This window comes from Hyperolius riggenbachi, chromosome 8 (genome assembly GCF_040937935.1).
Source record: "Hyperolius riggenbachi isolate aHypRig1 chromosome 8, aHypRig1.pri, whole genome shotgun sequence".
NCBI classification, from domain to species: Eukaryota; Metazoa; Chordata; class Amphibia; order Anura; family Hyperoliidae; genus Hyperolius; species Hyperolius riggenbachi.
Genome location: NC_090653.1, coordinates 110,975,594 through 110,998,578, shown reverse-complemented (window position 1 = coordinate 110,998,578; position 22,985 = coordinate 110,975,594). Strand labels below are relative to the sequence as shown.

Sequence of the window (22,985 nt, the reverse complement as noted above, 5' to 3'; positions counted from 1 at the left end):
CCAAAGAAGCATTTCACATCGATTAGCGCCACACACGGTGCAGTTTTCTATGCAATTCAATCATAGAAATTGTTATGAAAGATCAAATCTGAAGGAAAAATTCTACCGTTAATGGGCACTTTTATGGTGCCCATACATGGTACAATTTTTTCATCTAATCTTACCATTTCTATGTAGTATAAGGGTAAATTAAGTGAATATGCTAAAAGAATAATTCAGACAGTTTCCTTATATTACATGGAAATGGTAAGATTGGTTGCAAAAAATTGTACCATGTATGGGCACCATTAGATAGATTCCCTGCTATCCTTTAAACAAGAAATTTGTGCATCTCACTAGTTGTAAAACATACAGTAATAAGAGCATTTTATTTCACTAAACCACATACAGACCTTACCATAGTGAGAATTCTTCTGTCATCAGTACTGGAGGTCTTCCTTGGCCTTCTATTCCTTTTGCATTCTTTCTGCGCCATGTGTGTGTGTGCGCCGACAGGGTCATATGCATAGTGCCGCCCCATTGCATTGCATAGCCCTCTCACGCCACCCCTCTCGACCATCAAATTTGCATCATTATGCGCATGTGTGCCACACAGCGCCGCCGCCAACATATTTAACCACTTAAGGACCATAGGCTTACACCCCCCTAGTGACCAGGCTATTTTTCACAATTAGGCCACTGCAGCTTTAAGGCCTCGCTGCAAGGCCGTACAACTCAGCACACAAGTGATTCGCCCCTCCTTTTCTGCCCACCAACAGAGCTTTCTGTTGGTGGCTGGGAACGCTGCTGGGGTGTTTGTTTTTTATAAATATTTGTTGTTGTTTTTTTTATAAATATAGCTATTTTTTTTTTTTATTATTTTTATGTCCCTCCCTCCCCCCACCAGCCAATCACAGTGATCGGCTGTCATAGGCATCAGTCTATGAGAGGCGATCACTCTTGTGTCTCCCAGGGGGACAGCCGTGTCACAGATCGCAGCGCTGTACAATGAAGATAGATGTCATGTCGGTTTCACCGTCTAACAGTCTCCTAACGGTGATCGCCACTGGGAGACTGATGACAGAGCGGAGCGCATCGACGCACACGATTTCCTGTAAAACCTCGCCCCAGGACTTCACGGCAATTGGCGTTGAGCAGTCGTTAAGTAGTTAAAGTTTCTGTGTCCATTGTCCATTGACTTGCATGCATTTGGTCACCATGGAAGTCTGACGGTAACGCGCTGTTGACTTTTCAGCAGGTTGGCAGTGAATCGGACACTTCTAGGGCAACGCAATGCGGTTAGTGTACTACGGTAAGCACCATAGACTTCTATTGCTGTTGCATTATCCTGCATGCAGAAAGGGTAACGCCATGCAAATAAAGTGGCCAAGTGTAAAATGGGCCTCAAGGTTTTACCAATGTGTCTCATCATTTCATTTTTGTTTTTCAGCCACATAAAAGTGTCCTTGACTTTCGGTGGCACAGCTTTTCTGCTGATGGTAGAAGCAAGCCTAGGTATCTTATCTCTGCACTAATAAAGCACTGAAACACACCTGAGCAATCACAAACGCCTGTGAAGTCAAGTGTCCAAAATATTACGGTGCCCTGAAATGAAGTGTGTATAAAAATGGCTGAGAGCACACTTGGCAGCACATTTTCCTGGGCGCTTACGGCAGTTTTCTGCACTCTGTGTTCTGCATTTCCAACCACGTTTAATGCACGTGATTTTCTACGAACATTTGCGATTGTTGATTAATATAATGCACAAAAGTAAGCAGAATTTCACATTTCTGGAAAAAAAAATCACAACTAAAAACATCAATAAATGCCAATGATGTGAGATTCCCGAGAGGGTTATTGACTACAGTGGCCAGTGTAATTGTGCACATTTTGCCGTGTGAGTCAAAACGCATTACAAACAAGTGTGCTCCCAGCCTCAGACCAATGTGCACTTTCACCATATTTTTACACCTAAAGGACAACTGAAGTGAGAAGGATATGGAGGCTGCCATATTTATTTCCTTTTATACAATACCAGTTGCCTGGCAGCCCTGCTGATCTATTTGGCTGCAGTAGTGTCTGGATCACACCAGAAACAAGCATGCAGCTAATCTTGTCAGATCTGACAACAATGTCAGAAACACCTGATCTGCTGCATGCTTGTTCAGGGGCTATGGCTGAAAGTATTAGTGACAGAGGATCAGCAGGGCTACCAGGCAACTGGTATTGCTTAAAAGGAAATAAATATGGCAGCCTCCATATCTCTCTTGTTACAGTTGTCCTTTAAGGCCTCTTTCACAATGGGACGTTGCGTTGATGCAACGTTAAAGTCGCACAACGTGCCCCTAACGCAGCGCATGTAGGTTATGAAACTGGACGTTATTTTGCACTGCATTATGTGTCTCTTGGTGCACCGCTTTCGTCGCATACTGATGGAACAAAAACGGCGCATGTATTACATTAAAAAAAAAACCTTACTGAGCATGTGCAACACACATAACGCAGCAAATGTATTGCTAAACGCACAGCATGCAGCACTTTCTAAATATTGCTACACGTTACACACAACGCAACGTGTGCACTGTGAATGTCACACAGACTTTGTGTTGCTGTGCGTTAGTCTGCGTTATAAATTTTTATAATGTGCGACTTTAACATCCCACTGTGAAAGAGGCCTAAGAGAAAAGGAGTAAATCAAAGAAAATGTGTCTTTGTCCAAAAATTTTTGGTAGGCTGTATAGCGTGCTATACTGCAGCACCTTACAGTGCAAATTACATGTTATTTGTATTTTGGGATACAAAGATAATGTTTCATTTAAAGTCTGTGTTTGTATGTTTTATAATAAATCTCCTATCAGCAAAACAATTCAGAATTTTTTTGTTGTTGTTTGTTTTTGTGAGAAAAATGGGGGCACATTTTGTAACCCACTTATTTTGATTTGTGACATTTTTTTCAAAAGGTGGGTCAATGAAGGTCTACTTTAGCAGTCCACAAAGTCCTCTTGCCAAGAAATGGAAGCCAGAAGCATGACGTTCTAGCAGAGGCATTCCCACAGATGAAAGCTCTCCTTCCATGTGTAAAGAATGATTCAGTACTGAAAGCCTGGAGGATTCTGGGAAGTCATGATTACAAATCTGTATACTGTTGCTATGGTTTCTAGCAAATTAACTTCGGATATTTTTCCTGTATTACAAAGTTATAACCTCTGCAGACTTAACTGGAAAAGTAGTGTATAATAGCATTAAATTACAAAATAATTTGTGCCGCTTTTGAGATGCATTATATATTATCAGTTTTAACTAAAGTTGAGTTACCCTGGCACAGGCACAGTCCCCTCCTATCAAGTATCTAATGTTCTGCCAGCGTGTTGAATGTACTGTAAGAATGTTCATATACTGTGTAGTGGAGGGAACAGGTTAAGGGGCAAATTAAAGATGGTGAGGGTGACTTACTAAGAACTGAAAATGTGCATTTACGAATACAAGCGATCACAAATTTACAAAGCAAAAAAAAAAGCCGATATCTTTCTTCTTTTTTTAAAGAGGGTTTAAACATCCAAAAATTAAAAATTGCCAAAAATTGTTACTGCCCCAAAAATATATGTAGACTTTTTTTCTGAAATAGGTCACTATACATACCCTAATTTATTTTTTCTTGTTAACAGGTTTGGGTGCCATTCCCTAACTGCAGGAACTGTGCAGTGCCAGCTGGATTGTGGGAAGTTTTTACTTAGAGTAACCTTCTTATCTCAGTATGCCTATAACAGAAAGCTTTCTATTTCTGATAAAATAAGGACACTATGACCAGAAGTTAATTGAAATGTGCATGTGCAATCCTTCAGCTTAGTAGATTTGAGCTACCGTTTTCTGCTGTTATGATTTGAAGGGAACCTGCTTCCGTAAATGTTGTGCTCCAGTTTGCAAACATATTTGATCTTCACTTCCTTAGTACCGTCAATTCTAATCAAATTATGCTCTTCTTGTGGGCACAAGTCTAAGATTACAATATCCAGAAATCTACCAGCTAGTGAACTCTCAGCTCTCCCATGAGATTTAGATGACATAATGGGAGGTGGTTGGTTCCTTATACTATGTTATTTATGATCACAGAGATGTTAGGAGCAGTAGCACAGTACTACACACGTCTTTGTGATGCTGGATTTTAGGGGACATTGAGGAACTGATAGTGGAAATTGAAATACATGCACTTTCAACGTCCACAGATCCTTTAAAACGTTGTCATATTTGTTTTGCTTGTGGATCTGATTATAAAAATTCACGCTACGTATATTTTGTATCAATCAGTGCAACTTCTCAGTCATGGGCATAGCCAAAACTAATGGGGCCACTCAGTGAAACCTTTATGCCCACCATGTTCCAGTAACCGCCACTCCTATCACCCCCAACTGCAGCCATAACTACCCATCTACCCTATGACAATTGTGGCTTACATCCCCTCCACTTCTAACAAATATGGCCACCTTAATACCCCTTTCCCTCTTATATCAAGAATATCTAATATCCCTTTTTTCATTCCCAATAATTAGTTTGGTTACATGACTACTGTTTCCCTACCTCCTTATGTTGCCTCATAACAAGTGAGACCCCCTACCCCACTTATTTACTTGCTCAACAGCTGTGGCCAGTATACCCTCTAATCCCTCTATAAAAAGTGTAGCCATCATATACTGTATCACTCTTCCCTATTCCAAACGTGGCCAATTAAACTGCATTCTCCCCAATATTTGCAACTTCCGCTACACTCCCAAGTGGTGCCAACCACCATTAGGCTCCTGTCTCCCTGTATGCAGAGTATGCACAGCAGAGCAGAGAGAGTATTTACCTGTTCCTATGCCAGGTCCATTCTCCTCTGTATGGTTTCCAGGTGTTCCTGCACATCATGTGACATGCTGAAGTGCTCAGGAGCCATACAGCATTGCTCATCAGCAAACATTTGTAGACAGTAAAGAAGATCAGAATGGACTTGGTGCTGGAGCAGGTAAATAGCAGTTGGTCTCTGCTTAGCACACTCTGCAGTGGAGCGGGGGTAGGGTGGGTTGTCAACAGCAGCTACCAGGAAGAGAGCTTGGGGGGCCAGGTACTGGTAGGCGGTGGCAGTGCAACGTGGGCCCCAATTGTCATTCATTGTGAGCTCCTGGCTGACTGGCCTTGAGTACCTGGGGGTCATCCATTGGCAGGTGGTAAGTTTAGCACTCTGGTGGGACACATACAACCTGCCTGGGCAGTGCTTAGCTGTGCTGCATTTTCTCCCCTGTTTCGCCTCCTTAAAGAGGAACTCCAGTAAAAATAATTTAATAAAAAAGTGCTTCATTTTTACAATAATTATGTATAAATGATTTAGTCAGTGTTTGCTCATAGTAAAATCTTTCCTCTCCCCGATTTACATTCTGACATTTATTCCATGGTGACATTTTTACTGTGGACAGGTTATGTAGCTGCTGCTAGCTGTTTTGGCTGTTGGAGACAGCTGTAAACAGCTAATTCCTGTCTGGGAACTTTGTTACATTGTGGCAAACTGTCAAAAAGTACCGTGGTCCCAGAGCTTCTTGTGGGAGGGGTTTCATCACAAAATCAGTCATACAGCACCCCCTGATGGTCTGTTTGTGAAAAGCATTATATTTCTCATGTAAAAGGGGGTATCAGCTACTGATTGGGATAAAGTTCAATTCTTGGTTGGAGTTTCTCTTTAAAAAGAAGTCCATTTGTGCAATAATGAGGAAAAAGGTGCCTTCATACCAGTATTCTAGCAAGGTCTCTGGCCTGGTTATAAATGCCACCTCTGTTGCTGTGCACCTGAAGGTAAATGATAATTAACTATAAAAGTATAGAAAGCTGCACCGAGTTTATGAATGATAATTAGCACTTTACAGAAAAATGATAAAGTAAACAAAATAAGTTATGATAAATGAATGACAACCCAAAATGGAATGTGTCTGCTGGAAATTACTTCAGAAAATACGTTTTTTTTTTCTTCCTTTAAACCTTAGGTGAGGCGGATACATTTAAAGCAAGGCCCAGTAAACATGCTCTGCTTCAGAATGCTTTATTCCTGGTGTTAATCTACAATAATTACCATCTGAATGAAGTAAGCTGCACATACATTAGAGTGGATGGCATGGCTACAGCTCGGCCTAATCACTATAATATACCTGTGGAATTGTCTAGCTGCATTAAACATATTTACAAACCTTCGTAATGCCTAAATTAATATAATGACTAAATACTGTCAAAGGAGATTTTGCAACTGACTGTAAAACACATGAATATTATGATCATATGAAATTATTCAGGAAAATTATGCACAATATTTATTTCCTTAGCAGGGCCGCCATCAGAAATTTCTATGCCCTACACTGGGCAATAGGGATGGTTGGAAATGCCAATTTCTGCTACCACTGTATACCGACGCCGGTATTCCGCCTTCCGCTAATTTTCCACGGATTTCCACTTTCCGATAATTTCTGCCACAATTTCTGCTTATTATTTATCACACTACAAATCCTGATTCTCTCATTGGCTTATTCCTTCCAAGTTTTCTGTTCTTCTGATTGGCTTAAAATTACCGAATATCGATATTGCGGTTTTCTGCCTACTGCTTACCATACTACAAATCCTGATTCTCTGATTGGCTTATTCATTCTGAGTCTTCTGATTGGCTTAAAATGACCGAATATTGGTAATGCGGATTTTCCTCAGAAATTTCTGCTGCAATCCGCTTACCACACTATGATTTCGGCATTCCGCTTTCCGATGCGGAAATGCGATTTCCGATCAGAAATGTGGACATTTCAATTCCATTAAATCCAAATAAGCATCCCTACTGGGCAAACTTACTTGGCCCCCTAATTGGCTCCAATTAGAAAACCTGCCCTGTTAGCTGCAGGATCAAAACTAATCAAAACAAGCATAGTCATTATCTGTGCTGATTATGACCCGTACTGGGGACAACACTCAGAGCAGGCATTGCTAATGTGCAGACAGGAGGGTAGCTTTCGGGAGCCCTGGCACTGGAACGGCAAGGAGGCCACCGATGTGCGAAGTCTCTGGAGGACCCAGAAGCTTCCCTCCCCTGGGGTAAGTACTTAAATGGGGCTGTTTTTTCCCTTCAGGGTCATTATAAAGTATCAGAGGCAGAGTATCAGCACAGAAGTCGGGCAACTGGGATTGTTTATTAAAGAATGAAGATGGCTGCTTCCTTACTCCTCTCACTTCAGGTTCCAAGGTTGCAAGTAAACGCTGTGGAAAAGACATACAGTATATCCATAATATGTTTTTGAGTTCAGTTGAATGTCTTCATCTATTACTGACCGTTATACTTCCTGCAGTCTTGATAAAGCCCTGGCCATTGGGCAAAACATGTAGGCGTGGAAGGAGGCGGAACCGGCCCACGTGCTCTAGAGCTACATGGAGCTCCTTGACTCTGCGTGTGTATATGCGGCTGCACACTACACCACTTTCTAACAACACCATCTTGAGTATGCATGCATCCCTGATGAAAGTCGGCATGAGCTGTTACAAGGTCTGCAATGCACTACGACCAGGTCTGCACTCATGCTGCACGCCACCCTGGGATACTCAGTTAAATACAATCTGTAGGATACTAACAGGAATCCTATCTACATATTCACATTTGCTATTTACTTTTTGGACTTAGGACCCTGTCTGGGTTTTCCAGACCCTCCTGCCCTACCCTATGTGGATACTTTGAGCATCTGGGAGGATACTCTAGTGCAATGTTTGTATGATAGTATTGTTTTGCCTCCATCTTCATGGATATCTACTCACAATTCTATGCCTCTGAAAAAGAAACAGTAAAACTGTGAAACGTGCATTAGGCTGCACATTGTACAATTCATTCACATGATTTAAGAATCCATATTCAGTTGATGTTTATGTACCTGACTTTAAGCGGTATTCAATAAATGTTATATCTTACATATTATTGTTAGTATTACTCACTGTCCTAGAAACCCTTCATATATTTATTTTTCAATATTGTACAGGTTTGTTATGAGGTCCTGTCTGTTACTGGGGTCTGTCCTGGGGTCCTGACTGTTACTAGGGTCCTGACTCCTGACTGTTACTGGGGTCTGTCATGAGGTCCTGTCTGTTATTGGGGTCTGTCATGGGGTCCTGCCTGTTACTGGGGTCTGCCATGCTGGTCCTCTCTGTTACTGGGGTCTGTCATGGAGTGCTGTCTGTTACTGGGGTCTGTCATGGGGGTCCTGTCTGTTACTGAGGTCTTTCATGGGGCCCTGTCTGTTACTGGGGTCTGTCATTGGGCCCTGTCTGTTACTGGGGTCTGTCAAGGGGTTCTGTCAGGTACCTGAGTCTGTCATGGGGTCCTGCCTGTTACTGGGGTTTATTGTTTCTGTTGGTCTGTGCGGTGTTTGTATGGTCCTGATTGGTTGCTCACAACTTATGGGCCAGGGAGTGATATGTCACGGCAGCCACACCCCTTGAGAAACCCAGCAAAATGTCGGGGTAGCTGCTTGCCTTGGGCATGGTACACCACGCCGCCCCAACTTCCGCTTGGATCCACGCTGCGGCCCATTCCAACGGCCCAAGTCCGCCACTATGCCGCGCATGCTGACCAGCCACAGAGACCTATATGGACACCCCTAGGCTGGGTATCATCTTCTGCCAGCCTTGGACTACTCCACACGTGCCTCTGCTTTACTCCACCTGCACGAGGAACGCTATGTGTGCCATACATTACCAAAGACGGTAAGAAGGAAAGAACGCTACATCCAAGGATATGGTGAGATATATTGTGTGCTGTACACCCAGGGCCGGCCCGCCCATGAGGCGGGGTGAAACTTTTGCCTCAGGCGGCACTTCTGGAGGGGCGGCACCCGCCCGTCTGTGTGTGTGGGGGGCCGCCCGAGCTGGAGGGGATAGCAGGCAGGAAGGGGGTATTGGGCCTAGCGGCGGGGAGGGGGGTTGGACCCCCCCCTCCCTCGCCTGGGTCCCCCGTCCTCCGCTCCCCTCCAGCTTTAAAAGTGAGGTCGCTGGCTGCAGCTATATTGTAAGAGGCAACGGGCGGGGATCACTCACCTCTTCCTCGTTCCAGCCCGAGCCTGCGCTCCACTGACGTCACTTCCTGCGGCGCCGCTAGGCCCAATACCCCCTTCCTGCCCGCTATCCCCTCCAGCTCGGGCGGCCCCCCACACACGGCTTGGGAGGGGGGGGGGCGGCGATTTTTTTGAATTTTGCCTCAGGCGGCAAAAAGTCTAGGGCCGGGCCTGTGTACACCTATGGTGATCCTCAAGCTTATATCGTGCTGAAGTGGTGAGGTGCTCTGATGTACAACAAGTGTTGATGGTGGTGCTTATAGCGCTCTGGGATTATACCCTTGAATTGCTTCATTGCTGTGCACTGGATGGACTATGTGCTGCTGGTCCCGCTTTGGACATTGCTATACTAATACCATTTATAACGCTTTGGCACCATTAACCCTTGAATTGCTTAACTGCTGTGTACTACTGCCGTAGTTACCGGGAGGATTGCATAGGATCCAGGAGGTGGAGGACGGCAGCGAAGGACTGATCAGGCAGAAGGGGGCTGGAGGAAGCCCCAGGTATGTATGAATTTTTCCTTTTAATTCATCTTAGGTACACTGTTTTCCCTCAATACATATTAAATAAATATTCTCTATTTTCATGAGTCTCTGTCTCCAGGTTTGTATGAAACACAGATCAATGGGAGATTTACAACACCGTCAGTACTTGTGATGTTATAAAAATACTGTATGTTGAAAATGTTCATTGGTAGTTTTCCTCTGCCTTGAATTTACCAAAGTAAGTAAATGCATCCACAGTGGCAATTATCACAGTGAGCAGGTTGAACACAGATTACTAGTCTTTTGTATTAGTGATCTGAGCTGTGTAACCCATGATACTGTCTGCTGCCTGCTCTATGGGTGGTCATACATGGGGAAGGCAGCTGAATGCCATGCAGTACATTCAGGCATAGTGTGTGACAGTTGGGAGAATATCAGGGCATTTTGGAATGTTGTAATAAGCAGCACTTCTGAACATCAGAATTGCTCGTTATCACATACAGAATGGTAGCTGCCATCTCTATGCAACTGGACACTGATTGTTTCCTTTCCAAAGAAGAAAATAGAACAAACCTTTCATCATGCAAGTACCGCATTGAGGAGGAGATTGTAACAAGTTTAGATAAAGGGCAAGCAGCAAGAACGGGGCAAGTGAGGACAGACAGATGGCTCACAGCTCTCCACTTGCCATTCTCCTTTACACATCTTGTCACCTACAGCCAGACTGACAACTAGATAAAGAAGCCCTCTCAGCATATAGAGAAGAAATAATAATGTTTACACTCTCACTTTTTAAAGGACCACTATCATGAAAAAATATAACATTTAAAATACATGTAAACAATGCTACGAATAAGATGTACACCCCCCCCCCCCCACAGTAAAATGAGCCATAAATTACTTTTCTCCTTTGTTGCTGTCACTTACAATAGGTAGTAGAAATCTGACAGAGCTGACAGGTTTTGGGTAAGTCCATCTCTTCATGGGGGATTCTCAGCATGGTCTTTATTCTTTATAAAAAACACTCCCCTGAAACAGATTTATGCAAAGATACTAGTCAGCCTCCTTGCTCTCTGTACACTTTTTTGGCAGTTGGACAGAGCAACTGGCATTCACTAAGTGCTTTTGAAAATAACAAAAACCCTGAGAACCCCCTATGAGGAGATGGGTTAGTCCAAAAGCTGTCAGTTCTGTCTATTACCTACTGTAAGCGACAGCAACATAGGAGAAAAGTAATGTATAGCTGATTTTACTCTGGAAGAAATGTACTTCGTATTTGTATACGCATAGATGTATTTAAAATGTTATGATTTTCTCGATAGTCTTCCTATAAAGTAACACGGTTATATAAATATCTTCCATGGAAGAGTGAGTCAGGGGAATAATGTGCTGCTGGTTACTGTGGTCACCAAGGTCCTGCATGCTGGAGCAGCTTTAACTGTGGTTTCCCCATAATGCAATGCTTGCGTTTATTAGAGAGGGATGGTGATGAATACAATACAATACAATACAATAACATTTCTATAGCGCTTTTCTCCCATAGGACTCAAAGCGCTTAGGCTCTCTCAGATTCAGTAATTAGTAGGATGAAGTATTCACACAACAAAAGTTATATTTCTGCAAATGCCAAACTGAACAGGTGGGTTTTCAGTCTGGATTTAAACACGTCCAGGGATGGAGCTGTCCTGATCTGTTGAGGTAAGGAGTTCCAAAACGTAGGGGCAGCATGACAGAAGGCTCTGGGACCAAAAGTTTCCAAGTGGACTCTGGGTATGACTAGATTATTAGAACCTGTTGATCTGAGAATGCGGGGATTGCTACGCAGCTGCAACATATCTTTCATGTATCCAGGGCCTAAATTATTCAGGGATTTAAATGTCAGTAGGCCGATCTTGAATAGGACCCTCCATTCTATAGGTAGCCAGTGAAGGGAGTGCAGGACTGGCATTATGTGGCAGTGACGGGGTTGGTTGGTTAGCAGTCTGGCAGCAGTATTCTGTATCAGCTGTAGTCGGTACAAGACCTTTTTTGGAAGGCCAGTGTAGAGAGCATTGCAGTAGTCCAGTCGGGATGTGATGAAGGCGTGGACTAAGGTTGGCAGATCTTCTGGGGGTATGAGGTGCTTGATTTTTGCAATGTTCTTCAGGTGAAAATAGGATGATTTCACCACAGCAGAGATTTGAGTTCTGAAGTTTAAATCCCCATCAATTAGAACTCCCAGGCTACGCACATGATCAGAGCTGCGTAGATCCGTGCCTCCTATTCCCAGTGGTGAAGACTGCAAGTTAAGTTGTTTTGTTATCATGTTCTGCCCTCCTATCAGAAGGACTTCAGTTTTGTCTGCATTTAGTTTCAGCCAGTTGTCATTCATCCATTGCTGTAGTTCACGTAAGCAGGCGTTTATAGTTAGAGTTGGGTCTGTCACACCAGGCTTGAAGGAAAGATATAGTTGAGTGTCGTCTGCATAGCAGTGGTATGTCAGGCCATGTTTTTGGATTAGTTTTCCCAGCGGTAACATGTAAATCGTGAAAAGCAGGGGAGAGAGGATTGAGCCCTGGGGCACCCCATACCTAAGTGATACAGGAGTGGACAGGAAGGGCCCCATAGACACTTTGTGGGTTCTGCCACTCAAGAAGGATTGGAACCACTGAAGAACTATGCCATCAATGCCGCAGTATTCCTGTAGCCTGTTTATCAAGATGTCATGGTCAACTGTATCAAAGGCTGCAGAAAGGTCTAGCAGTATGAGGATGAGGACATGTGAGTGATCACACACACACATTTCTTTTAGATAAAGCCTTCCTGACAGGAATGGATTAAGATGAAATGGGGCCCTAGGCAAGATAGCAGATTTGGTCACCTGCCTTTTTTTTTTTGTCAGATTTGGTGGGGCTAACATCCACCAGCCCCCTAGACTCTCTCCAGGCCCTGGCAACTGCCTAGAATTGCCTTGTGGATGATCCGGCTCTGCTTCCTGATGTGCAAGCAAACTGAGTACATTTACTCAATACATAGAAACGTTCATAATATTTTATTGGATTATAGTGCAGTACCTGCTGAAATTATTTGTTACAAGTACAAGTAGTCCCCGGTCAACGAACGAGATAGGGACTGTAGGTTCGTTCTTAAAGTGAAACTCCGGACTAAAAATCTACTCAGCAGAACTGAAAAGGCATTGTGTTTCTTTAACAGTTTCACAGCATCAGAACTTTGTTTTTCTTACCAAAGCATCATTTTTAGCTACATTTTTAGCTAAGCTCCACCCATCAAAGAAAACTGCCCGGGCTTTTTTTCCCTGATGCTGTGGAAAGCATGATGGGATTTCCTATGTTGTAATTCACGTTGTCTAGCAACTGGGAGGGGTGATCAGCACACAGGACAGTTGGAACTGTGTCTCAAGCTCCCTATCACCTCCTTTCAACCAAAAAGATGGCTGCCCTCATGAAATCAAACATTTGCCTGTTGTTTTAAAACAGGGTGGGTAAGAGATTATATTACCTATCTATTTTAATTAACATAACTAATGTAACGTTTAGGCTGAAGTTCCTCTTTAACCTGCATCTGTTCTTAAAGGGGTTCTTTCGCGAAAAAAGTAGGCAGTTAAAAAATGTGACAGATGACAGGTTTTGGGCCAGTCCATCTTTTTAAGGGGGATTCTCAGGGCTTTCTTTGTTTTCAACAGCATTTTCTGAACAGCAGTTTAACTGCCAAAATAGCAAGATACCAGCCGGCCTCCCTAATCACTTGCACACTATTATGTCAGTTAGATTTTGCAACTGTTGTTCAGGAAATGCTGTTGAAAACAAAGAAAGCCCTGAGAATCCCCCTTAAAAAGATGGACTGGCCCAAAACCTGTCATCTGTCACATTTTATAACTGCCTACTTTTTTCGCGAAAGAACCCCTTTAAGTCGGAACAATGTGCTATCTCTGTCCCCTGTATCTCCTCTGTGCCCCCCTTTGCCTCCAGTGTTCCCCTCTGTGTCACCTCTGCCCTCTGTGCCTGCTTATACAAGTTTAAAAGCCATTTTTTCTTTGAATTTTGAAAAAACGATTTTCTCAAAAACTACAAGTCCAATTTGAAAAAAATGTTTTTGGCTTGTTCACATGTAAACACAGAATCCATGCCGTTTGTATCGGTGGGTCGTTCCTAAGTCGGGCATTGGTAAGTCGGGGACTACCTTACTATAATCTCCCCCAACTCTAAAGAAAAGTTAGACAACTTATCATATCTTATGCCTAATACACACGGTACGATTTTCCGAGCGATAGATGGATCCGTTAGATAAAATCCGTTATGTCCGATTTCTTATAGCGGTGAATGGAAAAGATAAGAAAAACGAATGAAGATAAGAGAATCGAGCGCAGAATCGTGTCCGGAATCGTGCGAGAAAAACGATCGGGTCACAAAATCGCTCGGAAAATCTTACCGTGTGTACCCAGTATTAGTTTATTCAGAACATTGTGGGTTTTCCCCTCCTTCCTTTCCTGGGAAAATAATTTGTCTCCTAGGTTAATGATGAACCTCCCTCAAGTCTAATGAATGTCTTGGACTTCCAGAATTCAAGGCATTAGCTGGCAGTCCAGGTCGGAAGAGTAGCAGGTTTGTGTTCGAATTTAAGGATTGGATTCTTACAGTCTGGACCCGGATTTACGTTAGAGAACCTGTCTCCTCCCTGCACACTGCAAATCCGTTTTGCGATTCCGATTCCGATTTTCAATTCCGATTTTCCCTGAATGCAATCAACAGAAAAACGGAGTCAAAAAAACAGCATGCAGTAACGATTAAAAGTCGAAATCGAATGTAAAAACCGATTAAAAATCGGAATCACGTGCAGGGAGCCTTAGTAAAAAGACTTAAAATTCAGAGTGCATTAACATGGCTATTTATAAGTAAACAATTATTAATTAAAAACTACACTAACTTAATTACTGTGAAGGGTGGATTGGCTTTTTTTGCTTCAAAAATCCTGGGGATCAACTTTCCACTTTTAAATGACAGTTATAATGTAAATATTCTAGTTTACCATTATCTCAGTTAGAATAATAGTATACCCAGACAGTATTCTTGCATACCAATTAAATATTAATTATTTATTGATTATGCATTTAAGTATGACTTTATTTAGGTATTGTTTCATTTAGATATGCAATCATGCAATTTTTACTGTTATGAATTTATTAATGTATTGTAACAGTGAGCCTTACACCGGATATTTGTGTGTTGAGATATTTCTGTATGAATGTGGAGTGTCTTGTGAGTTATATTTGCTCTGAATATTTTAGACATACTGAGAGCACTTATATTTATACATATGAATTATGTTTATTACTAGACACATTTTTTGGTTTTATTGTCGACCTGATGAAGTGAGAAATGTTGTCTGGCCCTACTTTTGTGCACGAAAATCTTAATAATACAATTGAGTTATATTTTCTGCTTTCACTGCTCTCTTCACTATTTCACAGGAGAAGTAAGCCAACACTTCTCCTTTTTACATTTTTTTTTTACTATTTTATATATTTTTGGGTGGTGATTAATAAAATCTATCTTTACCTACTGGGGCTTCTTCTTGTCCCTCGCCGCAGCTCTGGTCTTCTCCTGGGTTCCCCTGGCCGCCTCTGAAGTATCGCTTATCCTCGATGGGTTTGCATCTTCTGCACAAGAGCGTGCCCTCATTACCGGGAGCTCCCAATGACATGAGTCCGTTCCCCCTTGGCGCAGGCCCGCACATGCGCAGCCGCAGAAGATGCCCACCGATTGGCAATACTTCAGAGGCGGTCAGTAGGGCCCAGGAGAAGAGCAGGGCTGTGGGGAGGGACACACGTGACCTTTAGGGGCTGGAAGAAGCCCCAGGTAAGTAAAGATAGATTTTATTAATTGCCTCGGACATCCTTTAAGAAATTGCAGCTTACCATAATGATCAATGACACTGACATCACCAGCTAAAAGCTTAGCAAATATATTTAAGATACACCTGATTGGCTCAAAAAAAAAAAAAAAGAAAAAGAAAAAAAACATTTAAAACAATTTGTGCCCATAGCCTTTATGTCACAGATCCCTCACAGACATGACTGATTTATACATTCCTTTACTTTTCCCACCGCGCTGGACACCCCATCAATCTAGTCTGCAATTAATGACATCTAAAAATCATAGTATGGCAATTTCCCAGACAGCTGCCCAGATCACTGAGTTCCACAGGATGTGATTGTGTTTAGTTGTAAACCATTTAGTGGCAGGGAGCACACTAATCCTGAGACATGCAAACATTTGTCATCCTTCACAGTGTTTATAGACATTATCATTGTGACCTTCAAACATAATAATCTCCCCTCAATCAGAATTTTGCTACCTTTTAAGATAAGACTAATTTTCTCTAGCTTCAAGGCATTCAACTGTAGCAAAAAGAGGAAACACATCTCAAGCAGGTTATACATAGGCTAGCCCAATACTGGTCCAGTTAGACCTCTAAAATGCATGTTGGGATGCAGCATTTACAGATTATCCATCAGATACTCTTGGAACATCAAATAGAGAGATAAATAGAGGCGTACAGCTGTTTGCTGAAACACCAGGCTGAATTGCAGTAACACTTAAATACTCAGGTCCTGGTCTAGCACAGCACTGCATACAGCTGGATAAGCAGGAAAATGTTGACTGCTCCCTCACTGGGAAACCTTAAAGGGATACTGTAGGGGGGTCGGGGGAAAATGAGTTGAACTTACCCGGGGCTTCTAATGGTCCCCCGCAGACATCCTGTGTTGGCGCAGCCACTCCCCAATGCTCCGGCCCCGCCTCCAGTTCACTTCTGGAATTTCTGACTTTAAAGTCAGAAAACCACTGCGCCTGCATTGCTGTGTCCTTCTTCCCGCTGATGTCACCAGGAGTGTACTGCGCAGACACAGACCATACTGGGCCTGCGCTGTGCACTTTTGGTGACATCAGCGGGATCGAGGACACAGCAACGCAGGCGCAGTGGTTTTCTGACTTTAAAGTCAGAAATTCCAGAAGTGAACTGGAGGCGGGGCCAGAGCAACGGTGAGTGGCTGCGCCAACACAGGATGTATGCGGGGGACCATTAGAAGCCCCGGGTAAGTTCAACTTATTTTCCCCCGACCCCCCTACAGTATCCCTTTAAAGGGGCACTATGGCAAACATTTGTAAAATATGTGCAAACATAGACAAATAAGAAGTACGTTTTTTCCACAGTAAAATAAGCTATAAATTACTTTTCTCCTATGTTGCTGTCACTTACAGTAGGTAGCAGAAATCTGAGAGAAGTGACAGGTTTTAGACTAGTCCATCTCTTCATAGGGGATTCTCAGCATGGCTTTTATTCTTTTTAAAGATATTCCTTAAGGGCCCTTTTCCACTAGCAATCACTAGCGTTCGTGCTGAACCCTAGCGATTGTGATTCAGCAAAGTAACAAATTTTCCCGGCGATAGCAATTTTTCTATGCACTGGACTGCATAGCAAAATTGCGGCAAAAATCGCTCCGCGACACGATCGTGTTTCAGTGAAAAACAAATCGCGGTAGTGGAAATTACCTACCGTGATTCCTATGTTAAAATACAAACTGTAGCAATTTTAAAATCACTAGCAGTTTGCGATTTTGCGATTCAGCATCGCAATCGCCGCTAGTGGAAAAGGGCCCTAAAAAGGATTTAAACAATGATGCAGTTCAGCTTCCTTTTTGCTACACATTTTTTTGGGCAGTTGGGCAGAGCAACTGCCCATCACTAAGTGCTTTTAAAAATAAATACATTCCTGAGAATCCCCTATGAAGAGATGGACTGTTGCTTCTCTCAGATTTCTACTACCTACTGTAAGTGACAGCAACATAGGAGAAAAATAATTTATGGCTCAATTTACTCTGGGAAAAACGTACTTCTTAGTTGTATATGTTTGCACATATTTAAAATTTTACAATTTTTTGCCATAGTGTCCCTTTAAGTAACTGAAGTTCCATATTCTCCCGGGCTCATTAGCATATAAGATTATAGTGCATGAAAATTTCCTTTAAATTCAATCATTCATGAGCCATTCACCTGAGAAAACATGCAGACAATAGAGTCACAGTGTATGCAGAACACCTGATTTGTATCCTGAGTCAGTGATACAGATTAGATTGATCCTCGAGGCCCTTACTCAATTCACTTTTCTCCTAAGTTTTCTCCTAGGAGATAATTTTTCACTTTCTGTTTAGAATAACTTTTCGACACTCAAGTACAAGAAAGCAGGTAAAAAAGTACTATCAAATTTATGGTAAATATTTTCTTGCTTGCTGGTGGCTTAAACGGCATTTTATTGATTAGGTGTAAAAATATCACCTAGGAGAAAACTTGGGAGAAAAAGTGAATTTAATATGGCCCAGAGGATCAACACAGTTGTCATACAATACAAGTACTATTTATTATAACGTAGTCAGCAACAGCATCCTAAATACTTTGTTCCCATTAGGTTTTATGTAAATAGCCTTGCTAATGAATTTGAAGGGTCTTGCAAAGGAAACACACAGTTGTATTCAGAGAATTCAGAGAAGGAAGACCTTGATTCTTAATAGAATTGCGCTGCAGAGCCCCAGCTGCCTAACACCACAACCGCATGCAAGCAAGCCACCACTGCCCAAAGCCTGCACATGCACGTTGAAGGTCCCCTACACCCAAACCCTGCACACACGAACATCACCATGCGAGCGCAGTAGGTGCCACTTGTGGTATGCGGGTCCATGCATTTTTGCCGCTCTCGATTCATATCTAGAATAGGTACACTTAAATGTACTCAATATAGTTTATCACAAATAAAAAGTCACTGATGTGAAAAAATATACTGCTGCCCTTTAATTAGTGATTATACATAGCAACCGTCAGAAGGTAACAGTCCTTAGTTATTTTTTTCCAAATTTTAATCAATTTTATTATTCACTTTGTAACCTTTTTGCGTGACCTTTGCTGAATGACTAATGAATGTTTATGGTCTGGTCAGAAATCCTTAAATCAAACAAGATAAGGCATCTATACTCTGTGACAGGGGAAGGTATCCATTTTGTTGTGTTATCCCTTTGACAATCTCATCTTCATACCTTAGGGCAGGCCTTGAGAACCTGACTGTTTAGAGTAGTCATCTAAAGTCCATCTCCTTTTTATCCTGTATCGGGTGGCCAGAGATAACTCTGAAAGCTTGCATCAGTTCCTCTCTGAAGTGAGCTAGGCCCAGGAGGAGGAAGCTACCTGACCTCATTAGTGAGGGGGTAACACAGGAACATCTTCAGGTGTGCCACAGCCCATCTCACATTACACAACACTTAGCATTACCTGCTGCCGGTTGTTTCCAAAATGTGACACATAAAAGGGATCTGTTCAGTAAATACATCTGCCTCTGAGAGAACTAATCCTGTGACAAAATGGAAATAGCCACTACAAAGATGTATAAATAGCTCATGTCGCTTGGTATTAGCTTCTGCCATTGTAAATTAGAATTTAATTTTTAAAAATGTGTTTGTCCACTTAAACCTTTGTTCAGAGCAAACATGAGCTCAACAGGAAAATCGCTGGAAGAAGTATAATGAAAAGGCCATTCACTTTCAGTAGACGTGGATACAGTTTACCAGACGTCCATTTTGTGGTCTCTGCGGCAAGAGGCTTTGGCCATAACAATAGTGGGGAAATAGACGGAAAATCCATGGAAAATGTGAGCTATGGGTTCGGTTTACTGAAAGAGATGAAGAGGGTGTGTGACTGGAAAACTTGAGCTTTCTGTGTGTTGAAATAATGATGATACCTTTATAATAGACAATGCTGTAAACCAAAATAGATATGCTTCTGTCCCAGTATATTGAATGAGTCTGCACTAAACAATTAAAGCACCATTCTATAATATTCTATAAAAAGCACACAAAAAATTACAAGGGTCAGGTGCAGCAAGTAAATAACTGGAAATTATTACCCGACTTGATGGAAACCTACCTGATGTGTTTTTTAACTAAAAAAAGGACAGATACTTACCTAAGGAGGAGGAAGGCTCTGGGTCTTATTGAGCCGTCCTGTTCCTCTCACGGTCCCCTCGTACCAGTGCTGTCTCCCCCGTTCAAATCTCCCACTGCAGCAGGCTTCAAAAGTCTTTGGGATCCCAAGTGCTCCAGAAGACAGGCGGCTCCATACTGCACATGCGGGAGTGCGCAAAAGAGCACACTCACGCAAGCGCACCATGGAGCTGTCCATGCTCCCACAGTGGAAGAGAGCAGATAAGACTCCCACAGTGGAAGAGAGCAGATAACAGGGTGACAGTGCTGGAACAAGGGGACCATGAGAGGAACGGGGAGGCTCTAATAGGACACAGAGCCTTACCCCTCCTTAGGTAAGTATCTGTTTTTTATTTAAAAAACGCTTCAGGCTCACTTTAAGGTATCAATACACATATTGATTTTTCCATTTAATTCCCTGCAGATTTGATCATTCTAATTGAATGGGATGTTAATAGAACCTATTCCTTTAAATTGTTCGATCCATCGAAACTATTGATCGGACAAGATGGAGAATCTATGGCAATTTGGGGTGGGGCAGGAGCGGTGGTGGATCGATGGCCCACAGTGTTACACTGCATAGAACAGTGCAGCTCTGCAGTTCAATTGATTTTCAAAAGATTCGCTAGTGGAATCTTTTAAAAGTTGATGTGCTGTGTGTGTGGTGTGCATTGCTTCCTTCTGCATCGATTCCTTTCAGAAAAAAATTGATCATTTTGAAACATATGATGGAAATCTGTATGTCTATGGCCAGCTTCAGGTGGGATCAGAGGCACTATATACAGTGGATGGTCATCTAATGGCAATCGCATTTCACCATTGACACATGAGTGCAATGATGACCACTGATGAATTTTACCCATTACCCATTACTGGCCACAGGAATCTAGTGAGCCAGGATGTTTTTGTTGTACTTGACCTTTATCATGAACCATTCCTCTGTGTTTTAAATCTGAGGATATTGTTCAGTGGAAAAAAACACCCTCAGCCAGAGGCATATCTAGGGAAAACAGTGACCATGGCTAACACTTAAAAAATCTGCATGGGGCGTGAGGGTGAGCAGCACCAGCCAAAAAATGTAAGGTGTAGTCTCAGTTGAATTGGATGTGTCCAAGATGAAGTAAAGCATGGCCTGTAAGAATGGCATTAGGTCAGCCTGTACATATCCTCCAAATAATAAGTAATAGTAAGCTTGTCCCTCCCCCCAAAAAATATATAAGCAGGCAGTAGAATTTCCTCCATATAGATTCTAATTTTTTTATCTGAGAACACCAGAAATGCTATGGAGCAGCGCCCCAGTATATGCTATGACACATGCCGTGCCTGCATCCCTGCAGCTACGTCTGTGCCCTCAGCGTATGCACAGGATCCTTCACACCACCACATACTTCACTCCTTGCAAAATTAAAGTGGATTGTCTATGGTGTCAACAGGTGATTGTTTTTTTCATAGAAGGCTATATGGCTAATGGACAATCTGGTAATGTTATTATTTACTTAATACTACAGCTAGTCGATAGTTATTCCTCCACTGTAAATTTGTCTTAAAGCGGATATAACAAGTAACTTGTCTATATATCTTATCTAAAGTTTAGATAGTTTGCACAGCATATCTAGCTGCAAACAGCTTCACAAGTTTATGATTATTTATTCCTGTGATACAATGAGGGCAGCCATGTTATGTTTGTCACATTGTCACAGGCTGAGGGCTGGAGATGCTATCAGCTTGCCTGTGTGTAAATTCAGTCCCCTCTCCTCCCTCTTCCTCTCTGCCTCTGAAATCTCTGGCTAGTAACCTTCTCCTCCTCCTCCTGCCCAGACTGAGCTCCCCAGTGCCAATGCAAAAAAAGGAGCTGTAGGCAAGGCTTGTTTACTTTATAGGGAATTAGAGTATTAAAACACAACAAAAAAAGTATTTGGCTTGAGGAATGCCCTATAAACTAGATGAAAGAAACACAATTATGCAATGAGTAAAAGTTTATCTCGGACAAGAATGTTTCCAAATCTGGAAATGGATATAGATAATTGCAATGGTGATGACCTTAGGACTTCAAAAGAGAAAGTAATATAAATCAACATATGTACTTTATGTATATACAGTAAATAAAAAAATCCCAACAAGATCTGAAATGTAACATATATCTATGAAGAGCCTGTGTGAACCTATTATAAAGCATGATAGCATTTTGATAAAATAATACATTTGTTCACAAAATATGAAAAGGCAACACTTAGCTATAGGAAACAGATACATTTAAAAAAACTGTACTGTTTTCAAAGTTTTAGTAAAGTGTATGACATAAGAGTAGAGATAATGAATGAGATGCATATAATTCTGAAGTAATGCTGGGGCAAACCTGTCACTACTAGGAGTAGGGGAGGAATGGCAAAACTGTGAGGGTCATGGCAATGCTGGTAGGGACACTGTGGTGGCGGGTTATATTGTATGGGCATTTTACTAATTGCAGTATTGCAGTTGCTGCAGTATTTGTATAGCGCCTTTTTCTTGTCGGACTCAAAGCGCTTGCGAGGCAGCCACTAGAGCGCACTCAGTAGGCAGTAGCAGTGTTAGGGAGTCTCGCCAAAAAAGAACTCCTTACTGAATAGGTGCTGGCTTACTGAACAGGCAGAGCTGAGATTTGAACCCAGGTCTCCTGTGTCAGAGGCAGAGTCCTTAACCATTACACTATCCAGCCACTATCCGGGAGATGTGTATGATGGAGGTTCAGATCAGAATCAGAATCAGAATCAACTTTATTCGCCAAGTACGGCGGGCACCGTACCCGGAATTTTTTGTGGACAAACGGCAATTGGCATACAACATCAACAAGGTACAGATGGTACAGATACTAGTGCAGGTAATGGTACAGGTAATGCTACACAGATAATGGCTACACAGAAAATGGTTACACAGACGGTCGTAGCAGCAATATTTCAGACAGTTTTTTTTTTTTTTTCCTGGGATGATTAGGGAGTGTCAGTTAGTAGTGCATGAGTTGAGTAGGACAACTGCTTGAGGAAAGAAGGTGTTTTTATGCCTGGTGGTTTTGGTAAGAATAGACCTATAGCGGCGGCCTAATGGAAGGGGGTCGAAGAAGCAACTGCCCGGATGGGAGGGGTCTTGAGTGATCTTGTTTGCCCTGGACCTCATTCTAGCTGTGTGAAGGATGTCCAGGGGTGGCAGGGGTGACCCTATGATCTTCTCAGCAGCACTGATTACCCTCTGGAGTTTCTGCTTGTCCCTTGCGTTGGCCCCGGAGTACCAGACAATAATGGAGGAGCAAAGGACGGACTCAATGGTGGCAGAGTAGAAGCTGATCATTAGCTCCTGCGGCATGCCAAACTTCCTCAGCTGCCTGAGAAAGAACAGTCTCTGCTGGGCTTTCTTTTGAGTTACAGA

The 22,985-nt window shown here is 42.4% G+C and overlaps 1 protein-coding gene across 1 annotated transcript in view; it reads left to right on the top strand.

Annotated features, from left to right (window-relative positions):
• Nucleotides 1–5,712: 5,712 nt before the first annotated feature.
• The window catches only part of LOC137527392 (repetin-like), a 43,396-nt gene continuing 26,123 nt past the window's right edge, over nucleotides 5,713–22,985 (top strand). Inside the window, exon 1 of the mRNA XM_068247905.1 lies at nucleotides 5,713–5,799. Coding sequence (XP_068104006.1) covers nucleotides 5,713–5,799 — 87 coding nt within the window. The remainder of the gene's footprint in view (nucleotides 5,800–22,985) is intronic.